General features: G+C 39.9%; 1 protein-coding gene across 1 annotated transcript in view; it reads left to right on the top strand.

Moving 5' to 3' along the window:
- Positions 1-15,385, top strand: part of DSG2 (desmoglein 2) — a 50,535-nt gene extending 35,150 nt beyond the window's left edge. The window contains 7 exon segments of the mRNA XM_049620240.1: positions 1,061-1,326; positions 2,307-2,449; positions 2,751-2,978; positions 7,231-7,458; positions 9,209-9,330; positions 10,474-10,812; positions 12,678-15,385. Coding sequence (XP_049476197.1) covers positions 1,061-1,326; positions 2,307-2,449; positions 2,751-2,978; positions 7,231-7,458; positions 9,209-9,330; positions 10,474-10,812; positions 12,678-13,748 — 2,397 coding nt within the window. The 3' untranslated portion in view covers positions 13,749-15,385.
- The last annotated feature ends 850 nt before the right edge of the window (positions 15,386-16,235 follow it).

The raw sequence follows: 16,235 nt of genomic DNA, 5'->3' as shown, positions 1-16,235 counted from the left end.
AATTTCCACAATTCACAAAGAACAATATTTGGAGGAAGGTTAATCTTTTATGGCATTAATAGCAAACCAAGTAGTAATAGACATTATGCTAAAAAGGTAGGGGTGGATAGGTTGTTTGTTTAAATAAATTTGAAAACCCTTGGGTTTAGCAAAATTAAATCAGAAGTCTCAGCTCTTTGTCTGCTAATGTGAAGTGAAAGTCTCTATACTGGGGGGACAGCTGGCAGTGCTACAATTAGGCATATGGCCCTTTTCACCAAAACAAACCCATAGAACACATTTTAAGGAGTATTATATTGAACATCCATTAACTTTCTTTCAGTAAAAAAATGACTTCAGATTGTTAAATGTGTGTGTGTGTGTATTTTAAATAATTTGGAATTTAGGGGCGCCTGGGTGGCTCAGTCAGTTGAGTGTCCAACTTCCGTGCACGTCATGATCTCATGGTTCATGAGTTCGAGTACCACATCAGGCTCACTGCTGTCAGCGAGAGCCCATTTCAGATCCTCTGTCCCACTCTCTGTCTGCCCGCCCCCCTCAAAAATGAATAAATATTTAAAAAAAATTTTTTTAAATAAATAATTTGGACTTTAAAAAAATAAATTGGCTGGGGCGCCTGGGTGGCTCAGTCAGTTAGGCATCCAACTTCGGCTCAGGTCAGGATCTCGCAGTTTGTGAGTTTGAGCCCCGCGTCGGGCTCTGTGCTGACAGCTCAGAACCTGGAGCCTGTTTCAGATTCTGTGTCTCCCTCTCTCTGCCCCTTCCCCGCTCATGCTTTGTCTCTCTCTGTCTCTCAAAAATGAATAAACGTTAAAAAAAAATTTTTTAATGAATTGGGGATGCTCCCTAATAATCTTTAACATCTGTGAATTTCCAAAATGACAGAGGTTTTAATTGCTTGGTATCAATATGAGTTAGAATACTGAGTGCTGCTGCATTTCCCCATATGTTAAGTTGTTACATCTAACATTAAAACTACGCGTGTGTATGTGTGTGTGTTTTATGTAGGTTCTAGTTGTTTTCTTTTTTAAAAGAATTCCCTTTGATGTTGCCTTCCCAGGAATTAGATTATGAAGAAACGAAGAGTCTTGATTTCAGCATTATTGTCACTAATAAAGCAGCTTTTCACAAGTCAGTTAAGAATCAATATAAGCCTACATCCATTCCCATCAAAGTAAAGGTGAAAAATGTGAAAGAAGGCATTCATTTTAAAAGTAACACAATCTCCATTCATGTTAGTGAGAGCATGGATAAATCAAGCCTAAGTCAAATAATTGGAAAATTTCAAGCTTTTGACGAAGACACTGGACAAGTAGCCCACGTAAGGTAAGAGATAGTTATGAATATATTTCATTATTTTAAATTATTTTAAATTCCTGTCTTCAAAAATGAAATTTGAACACTTCATTCCTTCCCTCCCAGCATTATAATTCCCCAAAGGTCTGGAGATTGAATTTCCCAGAATTGTACCTGCAACTGAGAAGCAGGGAGATATATCCCCCGACCCCAGACCACCTTCCCTCCACCAACTGAGTGTGAGGCAGAGGCTGGCTGGGTCCTTCACCTCAAAAATAATTCTGGCTAGAGAAAGCTAAAAAGCAACAAAGAAAGAAAGAAACTTACTGTCTTATTCTGTCTAAATCTTACATCCTGAAAGAGTTTAGAGGTAAGAAAGTAGCAAATAAATTTTCTCCACCAGTTCTTGTTGGGTGACTAAGTCATTCTCCAAAGGTTTACCCCCCAAAAAAGCTATAGGATAGACTACAAAACAACTTTCAAACTTCCTGGGTTTGTAGGCAAGAATTGGTCGCCCTTGCATATATGTCTTGGGTATGTTACAGAAATACAGAAGGTTCCAGATAAATGTGATACACAGAAAAGAGTAAAGAGAGGTGGGGGCGCCTGGGTGGTTGAGTCAGTTAAGCATCCAACTTTGGCTCAAGTCATGGATCTCACATCACAGTTCACAAGTTCTAGCCCCACATCGGGCTCTGTGCCTGGAGCCAGCTCAGAGCCTGGAGCCAGCTTCGGATTCTGTGTCTCCCTCTCTCTCTGCCCCTTATCTGCTCATTCTCTCTCTCTCTCTCTCTCTCTCTCTCTCAAAACAAACAAACAAAAAAAGAACATTTAAAAGAGTAAAGAGAGGGGACTTTTAGGACAGTTTCAAACAGTTCAAAGCATTTCAGACTAATGCCTGTAACAAGAACATAGATAATGAACCAAAAATTAAACTTGAAAGAGTTGTAGATGTTAGAGATTATGTTTATACAGAAGTGAAAATTAATTTTATGTTTGTGTTATAACAGATATGCCAAATTGGAAGACATAGACAACTGGATCTCTGTGGATTCTGTTACATCTGAAATTAAACTTGTAAAAATTCCTGATTTTGAATCCAGATATGTCCAAAATGGTACATACACTGCAAAGATTTTGGCAATATCAGAAAGTAAGTTATTAAATATTTTTTTTCTTGGTTATAGATACTTAGATAATATTTTTTAACATCAGAGACCTTCATTTTGTTCTTGTAGGAAAACCAGATCTCTCTAATGGACAAACCTTCACATTTCTACTTATTTAGTGGATTAAAAAACATGACTTGATTTGAGTATGAAAACATATCTAGGATAGAAAGTGCTGTAATTTGTTAGTACCTTCTTCTCACCAAATCGGAAAGATAATTCAAACTATATCCATTGTCAACAATATAGGCAGCATATCCATATTTCTTCTTTATTATTTTTCAGGTTATCCAAGAAAAACTATCACTGGCACCATTGTTATCACAGTGGGAGACATCAATGACAATTGCCCCACTCTGGTTGACCCAGTGCAGAGTATCTGTGAGGACGTGCAGTATGTGAATGTGACTGCAGAGGACCTGGATGGGCACCAGAACAGTGAGCCTTTCAGTTTCTCCATCATCGACAACCCAGCTGGGATGGCAGAAAAATGGCAAATAGTGCACCAAGAAAGTAAGCAAAATCACTAGACTACATATTTAAATATTAAACAGGATAGAATTCTGAAATCTTTAAAATATAGACTGTGCTTTCTTTTTTCATAAATTATATTTCAATACAATTTTTTTAAATTTTTTTTAATGTTTATTTATTTTTGAGACAGAGAGAGACAGAGCGTGAACAGGGGAGAGTCAGAGAGAGAGGGAGACACAGAATCCGAATCCGAAGCAGGCTCCAGGTTCTGAGCTGTCAGTACAGAGCCCGACGTGGGGCTCGAACTCACAGACCATGAGACCATGACCTGAGCCAAAGTTGGAGGCTCAGCTGACTGAGCCACCCAGGCGCCCCTCCAATACAGTTTTTTAAAGAAGTTTATAAAATGAGGTTCAGAAGCTCAGGTATAGTGTCTTTCATCAGCCTATAGTTAATACTTGATTTGGAGTAATAGAAGAGGGAGAGACGAAAAATAACTTGATGTCTTAAAGATCGCTAGGTATTCCCTAAACTGCTCTTGAAGTACTTGTTTTGTCTCGTAAGCTAAGGAGTACGTCGTCTGTCTAGGCACAGCCATCAGAGTAGATGTCTTCTAAAATCTTAAGCTATGATAACAATTCCATTAAAAGAATATTTATGGATCACTTACATGCACGAGGCACTCTGCTGGCCTGTCATATGCATTATCTCATTCAGTCCTTTAATCTATAATGTTATTCCCTGATTACAGCTGAGGAATCTTGGCCTAACTAGAATTAAGCTGGTAAGTGATGGACACAAGATAAAGAAGGGTCTGTCTGACCCTCACCCCATTCCAGATGGCCATGTGCATATATCCATATCTTGGACATACCCCCTTGTTGACATGAGCTTTTGGGTGTTTTTCAGGGTGGTTTTGAATGCCAAAAACTATCTAGAAGACTATTTTGTTTTAAACAATTAGTGGCCATTTTAGAAAAGTGTCAAATATAGTACCCAAGCTTTTCTTACTTTACAGGTGTATTGTTATTTTAAATCTAACAAATTTTTACAATCGTTTTAAGAGGCTTTGAATAATGTTTGGTCCAATTTACAGAGTAAACACCTTCAACATCTCAGACTACATTTATAAATTAAGTATATTTCATTTTTTTCCTATGTATTTCAGTGATCTGAATTAACAAATAAAATGCATTATCTACTTCATGTGATCTATATACTCTAAAGTTCCAATACATTTGACTTATAAATACCCTAAACCAGAAATCCTCTTCAGTGTTTCAATACAGAACAAACGAGTGATATTTCAACCTACAGGTACAAAGCGATGACTGTAACATATTCACACATTTAAATTGGAGTTAACAAAGCTGTTGCATTAATAGGGCTAATTTTCCAAACAACATAAAAACACAGTAACAAACACAAATAATTTCCATATCATACACAAATATTAAAACTATGTCTTCAAATTGCATAAATATTCTATACGTAATTCTAAATCTTCTTGGGGTTTATATATTCACTGGCAAAAGACAGTTATGCCCTCGGTTAACTAAATTTGCCTCCCCTCTAAGGATGAAGTACTTTTTTAGTCAGTCACCATCCTAATTAGTTGATGCTTCTTAAGATCAAGTGCAGCTAGCATGAGCCCAAGGTGGCAGACATCCAGATGATTCCTCTTATGGTAATTAAATCACAGGCTTCAAACTCCAACAAGTGGTTGGTCTTCTTATTCACAGTGTCTAATTCTGTACCCACAAAAGTCTGGGACTCCCACCTATGCTGAATGCTTGATTGGAGCTGGCCTTTCTTTGACTAAGATGTGTAAATGTGTTTCACATTGAACTTGCTGGGTTTCCAAGTCTTATTTATTTTATTTAAGAAACACGTGATGTTTGGGAGATGCCAGTCACCGTCCTAAACACTCAACAAATGTTAACCACCCTAGTAGTTTGGAACAGATGAAGTTTCTTCACAGATGAAGAAACAAGGGCAGAGAGTTTTATTAACATTCTCAAGGTCACAGTTAAGAGCTGGAACTAGGATTTGAACCCAAGTGATCTGCCTCTGGAGTCTTTCTGGGTACAAAAATGAATTTTCTATCTAAATATCAAGATGTTTGAATTTGATGGGTTCTTGAATTTTTTGTAGTCTTAGGAACATGAAATTCTTAAGGATATACATGTTGGAATGTTATAAGAGGAAGTCACTGAGATTTACACTTTATATATCTAGATGGTTTAGAGAGAGAGGATTCTATAAACTAAGCTTTCTTCCCCTTGATTACAAAATAAGATGATTGGCAAGCTGTCATGATAATAAACAGTACCTATCTATTTTTATTTATTTGGGAAATTTTTAAAGTACAGAAAATTCCAGAGACCGATGTGGCACATCTTTGTACCTACCACTTAGAATGAAAGGAATATTAACAGTTTCTCATATTTGAATAAGACCTCTTTTTTTATAATGATGGATAAAATAGAAGTCCTCTTTGTGACTTTCCTCCCGTCTCAACTTGCCCCCTCAAAGCCAATCACAAATTTAATTATATTCTTCCAGGCCAAGTCTTCATGGATTTTTTTTTTTTTTCTTGAGTTCAAGTTCCTTTAAACGATTAGATGCTTTTCTCACTTCTCCAAAGCTTTGAGGATAATTTAATAAGTATATTCTAGCTATGCAGATCAGATCCCATGAAATTTAACCTCAAAATGAAGAGAAGCTATTTCTTATTTCCAAAAATAAATAATTAAAATAAAACAAAACAAAACCTAAACATTTCATTTTTAGCTTTGTATTCAATCAGGTTTACATGTCTTGCAAGTATATTCTTTTTAAGTAAGTGTTATGAAGATGTCAGGACAATTTTTGAGCTCTTCTAACTGATCATTATTTTTACTCATGTGAACACTGGTCATTATTTTTATTCATATGAAAGAAAAGTTTGAAAATAATCATCAGTCACATTTTAAAAAATGACAGAAGGTCATTCATACAGCACTTTTTGTGTCATGTTCTTGAGAAAAATGAATCCAGTCATAAGGAAATAATCGAATAAATTCAAACTGAGGAACATCCTTTCAAATAAGTCATCTTCAAAAATGTCTGGGTCTTGAAGGCCAAAAAAAAAAAAAAAAGGTGGAACTGATCTAGATTATTCATAGAGATTAGCATGATAACTAAAAGCAGTTCATAATTTTTTATTGAATCTAGGATCAAGGGGGGAAAAAAAACAGAAAGAAAGAGAACTATAAAGGGCATTATTACAATTGAAATGTTTGACTGTGGGTTATATCAATACCAAATTTTTTGAGAGCACTAATGTCCCTTGGTCTTAGAAGGTATATGCTGATATGTATCATAATATCTGCAACCTACTTTCAAGTAGCTCAGAAAAATGTGTATGGACCAACTATTGTTATAGAATGTAAACAAGTCATGAAGAGTATATAGATATTTATTGTAATATTCTTAGAACTGTTCTGTAGATTTGAAACTTTTCAAAATTTTGGATATATAGTGATAACAGTGTCAGGAATAAAAAGGAAGGAACTACATGAAACGGGATTAGCCCATTGCTGAAAATTATTAAAGCTGGGGATGGGTACCATGAGGGTTAACTACCCTCTTCTATTATTGTCTGTTTGATAATTGCCTTGATAAGGTTTTTTTAAGAAATGGTAAAATAAAGGTCATTTAATGGAAATGTCATTTAACTTTTAACTTGTTTGTTATTGTATTCCCAGTACATAGAACAGTTCCTAGCATTTGGTAGACATCACACACAATTGTTTAAAGTAATAAAAGAAAGATGTATTCACATCTAATCCTTTGTTATTAACCTTCCTCTTGGAAATATCTGGACTAATTTTAACAAGTGTAAATTCAATTCAAATTTTAACTAATTTTAACAGTGTGAATTCAATAGAAAAGTTAAGCAATGGGGCACCTGGGCGGCTCAGTTAAATGTCCAGTCTCGGCTCAGGTAATGATCTCATGGTTCGTGGGTTCGAGCCGGCATTGGGCTCCATGCTGATAGTGTGGAGCCTGCTTGGAATTCTCTCTCTCCCCCCCCTCTCTCTGTCCCTCCCCAACTCGCGCTTTCTCTGTCTCAAAACAAATAAACTTAAAATTTTTTTAAATAATTTTTTTAAAAAGGCTAAGCAAGAATAAAGCTTCTAACTGGAGCTAAATATTATTAGCAGTTAAAGAATGTTTCTGTGATTTAATCTCACCCCTTCCTTGGTAATCACTCATTTTCCTTTCCTTTTGCCTCCTACCCTTGTAGGTACCAGTGTGTTACTGCAACAAAAGGAGCAAAAGATCGGGAGAAGTGAAATTCAGTTCCTGATTTCAGATAGTCAGGGCTTCGTCTGCCCTGAAAAGCAGGTCCTTAAACTGACAGTTTGTAAGTGTCTGGACGGCAGCAATTGTGTGGAAGCTCTGCGTGACTCCTATGTGGGCCTGGGACCCGCAGCAATCGCGCTAATAATTTTTGCCCTTCTGCTGTTGCTACGTAAGTATTTTGAAAGCCACTCTTTAGTTCGTCTAGTAATTTCGATGCACTCCCAGTGTTCTTTTACCATAGTGGTCATTGATTTCTTTACACGTATTCTTTAACCACACTAGAACACTTGTGAGGGTGATTAGGGGAACAATAAATGATCATTGATAAATTCACCAAAGGTTATTCTAGCCCTCTTCAGATGTGCCTTGCACATCGTAGGCTCTCAAGCTCTCTTGTGTGAATTTGGATTATGGATACAAAGGTTATTTTACAAATCCGTCTTATTCCCACCAGTTCTTGCTTTGCACATTCAACTTGTCAGGGCTCAACCTCCTTATACCCTCTGCTTTGCTTGCCCCTTCACCTGCGCCAACAGGAGCCAGACCCTCTGAGCACTTCCGTGCTTCCCTGCAATGACAACCAGTCCTGCCTTCCCTGCGTGACCTCCAAAGACCTCAGGTTTCCTTTCACGAAACAACAAAGTACTGCAGCCTGGGGTCGTGTGGAATACCACTCCACTTGGCCACTGAACAAGGGCAGAGGACCACCTCCGAGGCAGCCTCAGCGATTTCAGTGATGAGGGAGGAGCTTGTCAAAGCCAGTAGTAGGTGTGCAATTAAATGCACAGCACTCGCCAGTTTACGGTGTGCTTTTATGCCATCGTCTCTGTTTTATGAGTAAAAATACAGACATAGTCACCGAGAAGTGACTTGTCTCAGCTCACCAGTCTGCAGGTGGGTACTGGAGCTGGGACTACATTTTTTACCCAGAGAACCCTTGCATTGCCTTCTCATCTCAGACTCCCCGGGACCAAATGTGGTACTCGGCGCATGATAGACCCTTGATAAGCATTTGTTAAATTTGTTGAAATGATTGAGTTGCTTGCCACTGGCTAATTTCAATTTTTTTACTCACAGTGGCTATATTTACTGAGCTGTCAACTATTTAACACAAAAAGGAATCTAGGAAGTAGTCAGTTCATCTTTGGAAGCTGCCAGATGGAAATGGCAATAAGACCTAATTTGAGATGGACTGCTTACAGGTGTAGTTAATTCTTTACTACATCGATCAAGAAGACAACATTGGCTTTCACTTCCTCCCTGAAGTGGAATAGAATTTAAGAAGGGAGCTCTGAAATTTTACTGAATTCTAAATGAAATGTTATATATATTTTAAGGGTTTTTAATGTAGAGTCATTTTAGAAAATAATACTCAGGTAATTCAAATGTTAATTTGAACCTCAGTGAGTCATGCCTTCTGCTGAATTCTACCCCAGGATAAAGTGGTGAAGTATTATAGAAGTTCCAGTGTTCTAGAATATTTGAACATATTAAAATTTTCCTACCCTGGGAGCTTTTGATCTTTTTAACAAATATATTTTGGGGGGATAGTGAATTTTCTCATATTAAAAAAAATCGGTTTAAAAGAACAACAAGAGATTTAAATCTTTAAATTAGTTTTGATGATTCATATGCTATCAAATCCAGACTTGGTATGCCACCCAGCAACAATACATAGGCTGCTTGTGAGGAATGAGGACTCTGAATTTACAATACTTCCTCATCCTGCTTGTTAGGCTTTGGTACAAGCTTGTCTTGGGGACTTTGGATCAGCGTGAAGAAAAGAAAAATGCAAAAATAAGGCTGTGCATAAGTGAAGACTGAACTCTAAGAAGCGATATGCAAATTCCAAAATTTGAAGATACGTTTAGAAATATCTGGGGACTAACCTGGTCCTGATGCATTTTGTTTCTGTCCAGTTGTACCGCTTTTACTGCTGATGTGCCATTGTGGAGAGGGTGCCAAAGGCTTCACCCCCATTCCGGGCACTATAGAGATGCTGCATCCTTGGAATAACGAAGGGGCGCCACCCGAAGACAAGGTCAGATCATCAGATGTCAATGGAACATGTCTTCTTTTCTGATTTTAAAGGGCCCTTGGGAGGTGTTTCTAACATTTTAAGTCATGAGAGAGTAAAGTGGCCATTATGGATTTCATTCACATGTCTTTGTTAAACAGAGGGTTCAAATGACAACATACTTTGCACTTGTTGCCGGGGCAGAGTTGAAGTGGTTTTGCTCTACTGTGATAGGTTCTATGTTACCGAAAATCTAGAAACAGGGTCAGGTCGGGTAATGACGCAGGGAATGAAGGATGTGCTTCTCCATTTCCATTCCCTTTGATGCATAGGGCTGGCAGAGGTAAACCCACCACCCCCGTGACAATTATAAAATGTTGCCAAATCCCCTCTCCTCTTGTCTCTCCCAACTTCACCCCGGGTCTGTCATCACCATCTGCAATAAGCATCATGCTCAATAGGATATGATTTAGCATCAAGTGCCAGAGAACTCAGAAAAACAGAGGCGTAAATATAAATGTGAGCAGTCTAGGTCCCATGTGGTGATTCCTGTACAACTGGCCCCAGGTGCCTCCTTTCTTGTTGTTCCTCCATGAATGAGTTCCATTCCCATATGGCCTTCATGCTCCAGACACTAGCTGCTGTCCCCACATTCCAACAAGCAGATCAGAAAACTGCTCTTGAAAAACATTTCCCAAAAGTTGCATACCCCATTTCTGCTTGAAATCATATTAACCCGAACTTGTCAGGTCACTATTCCTAATAGCAATGGAGGCTTGGAAATACAGATTTTCCTTGAAGCAGCCATGTATATCTCCAGCTAGAAAATAAATAAATAAATAAATAAACAAATAAAGGTTTAATAACCATTGAAGAAGACATTACACTCTAGAGGAAAGTTGAAATGCCGTTGATGCCCATAGAGTAAATGAGCTGAGAATATATTTAAATAATTTTTTTTCCTCCTTGGGTTGTAATCAGCTAACAAAACAAGAAGGTGGAGTGGAGATCTTCAGAAGGCTCAAATAGAAGTTACTCAAGCCAAAATATTTTTCCTAATTTGCCTCTGTGGAAATAGCTTATTCCCTTGATAGGCCCACTTGGCTCAGATCCTCCTACCAACTGCACTCCATCCTTCTCAGTTCCCACCTGTATTTGCTGCCACAGGTGGCGCCACTGCTTCTGACAGCAGATCATGGAGAGAGCGTAGCAGCAGGCAGTGGAGTGGGAGGAGGTATGACAACCAAAGAAACCATCGTGAAAGGAAGCAGCTCTGCTTCCTTCGTCAAAGGGCAACATGAGATGTGTGAGGTGGATGGAAGGTGGGAAGAACACAGAAACTTCATTTCTGCTGCAGTTGCCCAAGTGACAGGGACAACAGGAGCCGACATGGGTGCTGAAACTTTAAGGAGCACAAGAGTCATGGGGTCTTCCAGAGACATGGCCGGAGCTCGAACAGCTGCTGTTGCAGTGAGCGAGGAATTCTTAGGAAGTTATTTCGCTGAGGTAAGGGTTGGTTTTTATATATGCCAGGTGGGGGAGGGGACATTTAGAGGTGAATGTGGTATTATTAGGGTAATCATTGCCTTGGATCTAAATAGGACTTTGTCATCGTTTAAGAAAAGGTTTCTAGGCAGTGAGGAAAGAGTGACGTGGCCCAGTGCACGAGTTAGCTCGGTTACTCAGTGATAACAAACGACCCCATAATCTGACTTCTTGCAGAGGCTTTTTTCTCACATTCGTGTCTTTGCCAGTTGACACAGCTCTGCTCTTCTCCATGTTGTCTTCATTCCAAGCCGCATGCCGAGAGAGCAGATTGTACCAGGGCACTGGGCAGCTCCATCTGGGAAACAGGCAAGAGTCACACGGAACCAGGCAATGATGGATCCTACAGCGGCTGCCTTTTTGTGCTCACATTTCATTGGTCATAGCAAATCACATGACCAAGCCAGATGTCAGTGGGTCAGAAAGTTCAGTAACTCTGCAGGAGCAGACTTGACAGACTTGACCCCGCCAGGAGCAGAGGGAATCTGTGACCTAAAAACCACAGTCTGTTATGTCCATTTAAATTTTGCCTATGTAGCTTCACTATTGAGGCAGTTTACAAAAAAAAATTAGGAGGAAAATTGCCAGAAAGATGATGGGATGCAGTCAGAAAGCTCATGCCTGGAATTAGGAATTAGAAGCAGGGCTTGGGGAGCGCCTGGGTGGGTCAGTCGGTTAAGCATCTGACTCTTGATGTCAGCTCAGGTCATGATCTCACAGTTGGTGAGTTCAAGCCCCACATCCGGCTCTGTGCTGACAATTTGGAGCCTGCTTAAGATTCTCTCTCTCCCCCTCTTTCTCTGCCCCTCCTCTGCTCACTCTCTAAATCTCTCTCTCAGAATAAATAAACACTTAAAATTCTGAATTTAAAAAAAAGAAAAAGCAGAAGCAAGGCTGGATACCTTTCTTGAGAACAAGGTCCCTGTGCCCCACACAGGAGTGGGCAGAATCAGAGTGCTGAGCATCTGAAGGACACTTGAGACAAGGAAGGAGATGGGCTTCTGTGGAGACCAGTTTATTTCTGTCCCCTCTCTGCGTGGTTGCAAATTACAGGAGTGCTTTCCCACTTCCTGTCTCCCTCCACCCTCCCTTCTTTCAGATCACCTGCCCACCCCATTAGCTTGACAGGGTGGTGGTGATGTGGTCAGGGTCAAGGAGAACCACTTCTCATCCCCCTTCTGTCTCGCTGCCGAGCTCCGTTCTGGTGCCCTGTTGGTTTCATTTGGATAGTTTCCCCTCTCCACTCTAACCCTGCTCAAGTCAGTCTTCGTTGTGTATGTATGTGAACAGTTTTTAATTCAGAAATCATTTCAAACTTTCCAGAAAATTTTCATGAACAGTAGAAATTTTGAACTCCTGTATATTCTTAACCCAGATTACCCAATTATTAACCCTTTCCCACATTTGCTATTTGCTTTTCTCTCCCTCCCTTCCTCCCTCCACCCCCCTCACTCTTTCTCTCTCCCACACACATGCACATGACACACACACATGCACATTTTCTTACACAGTACAATGAACAAATTTTGAGACATAACAGTGACATATTCCATATTTTGATTTTACCAATGATCATAATAATGCCATTTATAGCCATTGTTTTTCCTGTCCAAGACCCCATCCAGAAGTCCTGCCTTTCTTACCTTTCAGAACATGAATATTTTTTTAAGAATACAGGCCAGTTGTGTTGTAGAATGCCCAATTTGTGTTTCTCTGATGTTTTCTTGTAATTAGACTCAGGTTGCGCTTTTGGGGCAGGAATATAGTCTCATTCTTAAGTGAAGTTGTGTCACTAATTTGTGCCTCTGTTTTTATTTCTATTTTAGAAAGCTGCTTCTTATACTGAGGAAGATGACATTCACATAGCCAAAGATTGCCTTCTGGTTTATTCTCAGGAAGACACTGCATCTCTACACGGCTCCATCGGCTGTTGCAGTTTTATTGAAGGAGAGCTCGATGATCACTTTCTAGATGATTTAGGGCTTAAATTCAGGACACTAGCCGAAGTTTGCTTGGGTCAAAAGATAGACATGGATGGGAAAGTTGAGCAGAGGCAAAAACCTGTGGGAGAATCAAGTATGAAGGCAGCTTCACATTCATTCGATGAGAAAACTAGGATTCACGCAGAGCATGCCTACTCCTCGGGCAGTAGCTTTCAAGTTCCCAAACCTTCGCATGAAGCAAATGCGGAGAAAGTAACTCAGGAAATAGTCACTGAAAGATCCGTATCTTCTAGGCAGAGTGAGAAGGTAGCTACACTGCTCCCTGATCCATTGGCTTCTGGCAATGTTGTAGTGACAGAAACTTCCTATGCCACAGGCTCCACGATGCCACCAAGCACCGTGATCCTGGGTCCTGGACAGCCACAGGCCCTCATCGTGACGGAGCGGGTGTATGCTCCAGCCCCTCCCTTGGTAGACCAGCACTATGCTAATGACGGTAGTGTCGTGGTTACCGAGAGAATAATACAGCCTAACGGGGGCATCCCTGGTCCCCTGGAAGGCACTCAGCCTCTGCCAGATGCACATTATGTGATGGTGAGGGAGAGAGAGAGCTTCCTCGCCCCCAGCCCAGGCATGCAGCCCACTCTGGCCGTGCCTGGTGTGGCAGCAGGACAGAACGTGACAGTGACAGAAAGAGTACGAACAGCTGTCCCCACGCTGCAATCCAGTTACCAGATTCCTGCTGAAACCTCTGTGATGGCCAGAAAGACAGAGGTTTCTGGAGCCAGAGGCCCTGGCCCTCTGCCAAATTTCAGTTTAGAGGAGTCTGGTCATTCTAATTCTACTGTAACCACATCTTCCACCAGAGTCTCCAAGCACAGCGTCTTGCAGCATTCCTACTCCTCAACCCCTGTCGACCGCAGTCTGACCCAGAGTTTAGCTAGCAGTGACTGACTTCCTGTTTCCAACGGACCTCTCTTTTGATGAGCCTCCGGTCGTAAGACACGTACACACGGGGCTTGACACTTTTCTCAGTCACTAGCACACAGCCGACCTCGCTGTCCCAGCCTCCAAGTGTGTCCTTCACAAATGCTCCAGGGCTCACTGGGGGCATAACGATGAGACTGTGTCTTAAGTGCCTTTTAATGAGTTATGTCCAGACAGTTATGGCCAGAAAGCAGGTTAAAGAGAGAGTAAATCTGGCTTTAAGAGTTTGCCACATTGACACAGAGTGTCCACTGCATGAGCTCTCCAGTAGAGCCATCCCTGAAACTGACTGGGAGTCTTTGCATTCACGGTCCACACTGCCGTTCTCTATTCCATGCTTTACTGCACCTGGCAGGTTATCCACACGTTTATCCAAAAATATGAGCACAGCCTGGACAACTGGTTTTGCTTGTTTTCTTTCTAGACTAGGAGCCGGGCCTTTTAATCTGTTAGGCTGACTGAATTATGGAACGTTGGCATGATAAAGAACGCACGTAGATTTCTGTGCATATGTGTAGTAGGACTTTAGAAATAGCATTATCGCTTCCCTTTGCCTCCCCAAAATCATGAAAATAATGAATACTTCAAATTCAGTTGAATGATCCAGGGCAAAATTCATAAATATAAAATCGCTCTACTTTTTATAGTAATAATACACTATTTTTTTAAAACTCAGGATACATTATCTTCTAATCTTGTACAGCTAAATTAACCACGAGACTGGATTCTCCACTGTGATAAGAACCTGCCCGTTTGATTGCTATATATCCTTAGTACATAACATGAGTGCCAAATAAATATTTGTGGAATTAAACCAAATTTTGGAAACCATTCTCTTTTATATACAATTATAAGAAAAATACTGGAAAACCCTATGGTATCAGTAATTATGAGTTTGAAATTATGATTTTATTCTATGTCTCAAGGTCACTGACTGGCCAGTCATGACTTACTTCATGAATATTAAATATTCAGTTGAACTATTGAACAAAGCCTGAATTTGTACGTTATCCTCGCCTTTCATTGTGAAAAGTTATTTGGGTATTTTGGCCTTTAAGTAGGTTGTGTTTTCATTGCTCCTTGAAGAAATAGAGCATTTAAGGTTTCAAAGTATATATATAGCCATATATAGTCAGAAATATTTTTGACTTGAATTATGTTATACAAAAGATTGATATGTTTTGCTCCTACTGACTGTGTATGGGTAAAAGACAAATATTTTTAAATATCGTAAGTCTGTGGCCAAGATGAAGGTCAATCTTCCATGATCTAAATTTTTTACTCTCTACTTAGTATTTGCAGCTTTTTTTTTCATTGCAGACTTAGTAGTTATATTTTGCCACGTATGCAACAGGAATATCATTACTGCGTGGAATGTAAATATGACCTATGTATCCCAAACAAACCAAAGGTGGTCTTAACCATCCTCCCCGGACAGACTTAGAAAACCTAACCTGTCTCCTGTATGCAGCATAATCACATTTTCTAAACGGTTTTTTGTACCTGAAACGGTGATTTGTATTAGGTCTTACCTTTGCTCCTTGGGAGATTATATTTGTATGTGTATCATCATAAAATATTTAAATAAAAAGATGACCTTTGAGCAACCCTTTTCCATATTTTTTACTGTTCCATCATATTTTACAAGGACTATAATTGTACATTAGAGGAGAGAGCACCCCGAAAGCAGGCGTTTGTTCGACTTTGGCACTTGAATTAGAACTGCTTACATTCAGCTCAGCCAGCCTCCTTAGAAGAGCATCATTTCCAGAAGGCCCAGGTAAATTTTAATTTCAGGTATATTTTAGTGTAAATGTGTCCCATAGTAAAAAATGATCTGTTGTTTACCTGAAATTCGACTTTAGCCGGGCACTCCCTTTTCTATTTGCCCAGTCTGGCAACCTTGTTCCTAAGGGACTGGAGTTGGCCCTCTGCCCACAAAGTGACATTTGGGGAACCTACTGGGCTCAGCCAAAGAATGCTTACACATCTAACCCAAAGAGGTGAGACCATTCAATGAATGGTAAAAAGCTGTTTTAGTTACTTGTTACAGTTTACAAGGGAAAAGATCAGAGTTTCTGTGTATACTATAATGTCACATTAATAAATATTTCACAACACTGGTGCATCAAGACACCCTAAAGCATAAAGACCATGTTGCATTTCTGTGACCTCAGGGCTCCCACCCCAAGTGGCACATGGGAGCAATTTTTGGTTGATCTTATGAGTCTCTAGAGACCATATTCCCATCACCACCACATCAAAAGGTATTCAGTAAAATGTTGCTTATGAAGTAACACCAAGAAATGAGGGGCTTCAAATAACTATATTAAGATAACTAAATCTTACCTCTTTGGGGCATCTGGGTGGCTCAGTTAAGTGTCCGATTTTGGCTCAAGTCATGATCTCACGGTTTGTGGGTTTGAGCCCCGCGTTGGGCTCTGTGCTGACAGC

This window comes from Panthera uncia (genome assembly GCF_023721935.1).
Source record: "Panthera uncia isolate 11264 chromosome D3 unlocalized genomic scaffold, Puncia_PCG_1.0 HiC_scaffold_8, whole genome shotgun sequence".
Lineage (NCBI taxonomy): Eukaryota > Metazoa > Chordata > Mammalia > Carnivora > Felidae > Panthera > Panthera uncia.
Note: the sequence above shows the minus strand (reverse complement) of the source record. Positions and strands in the feature narration are given on the sequence as shown.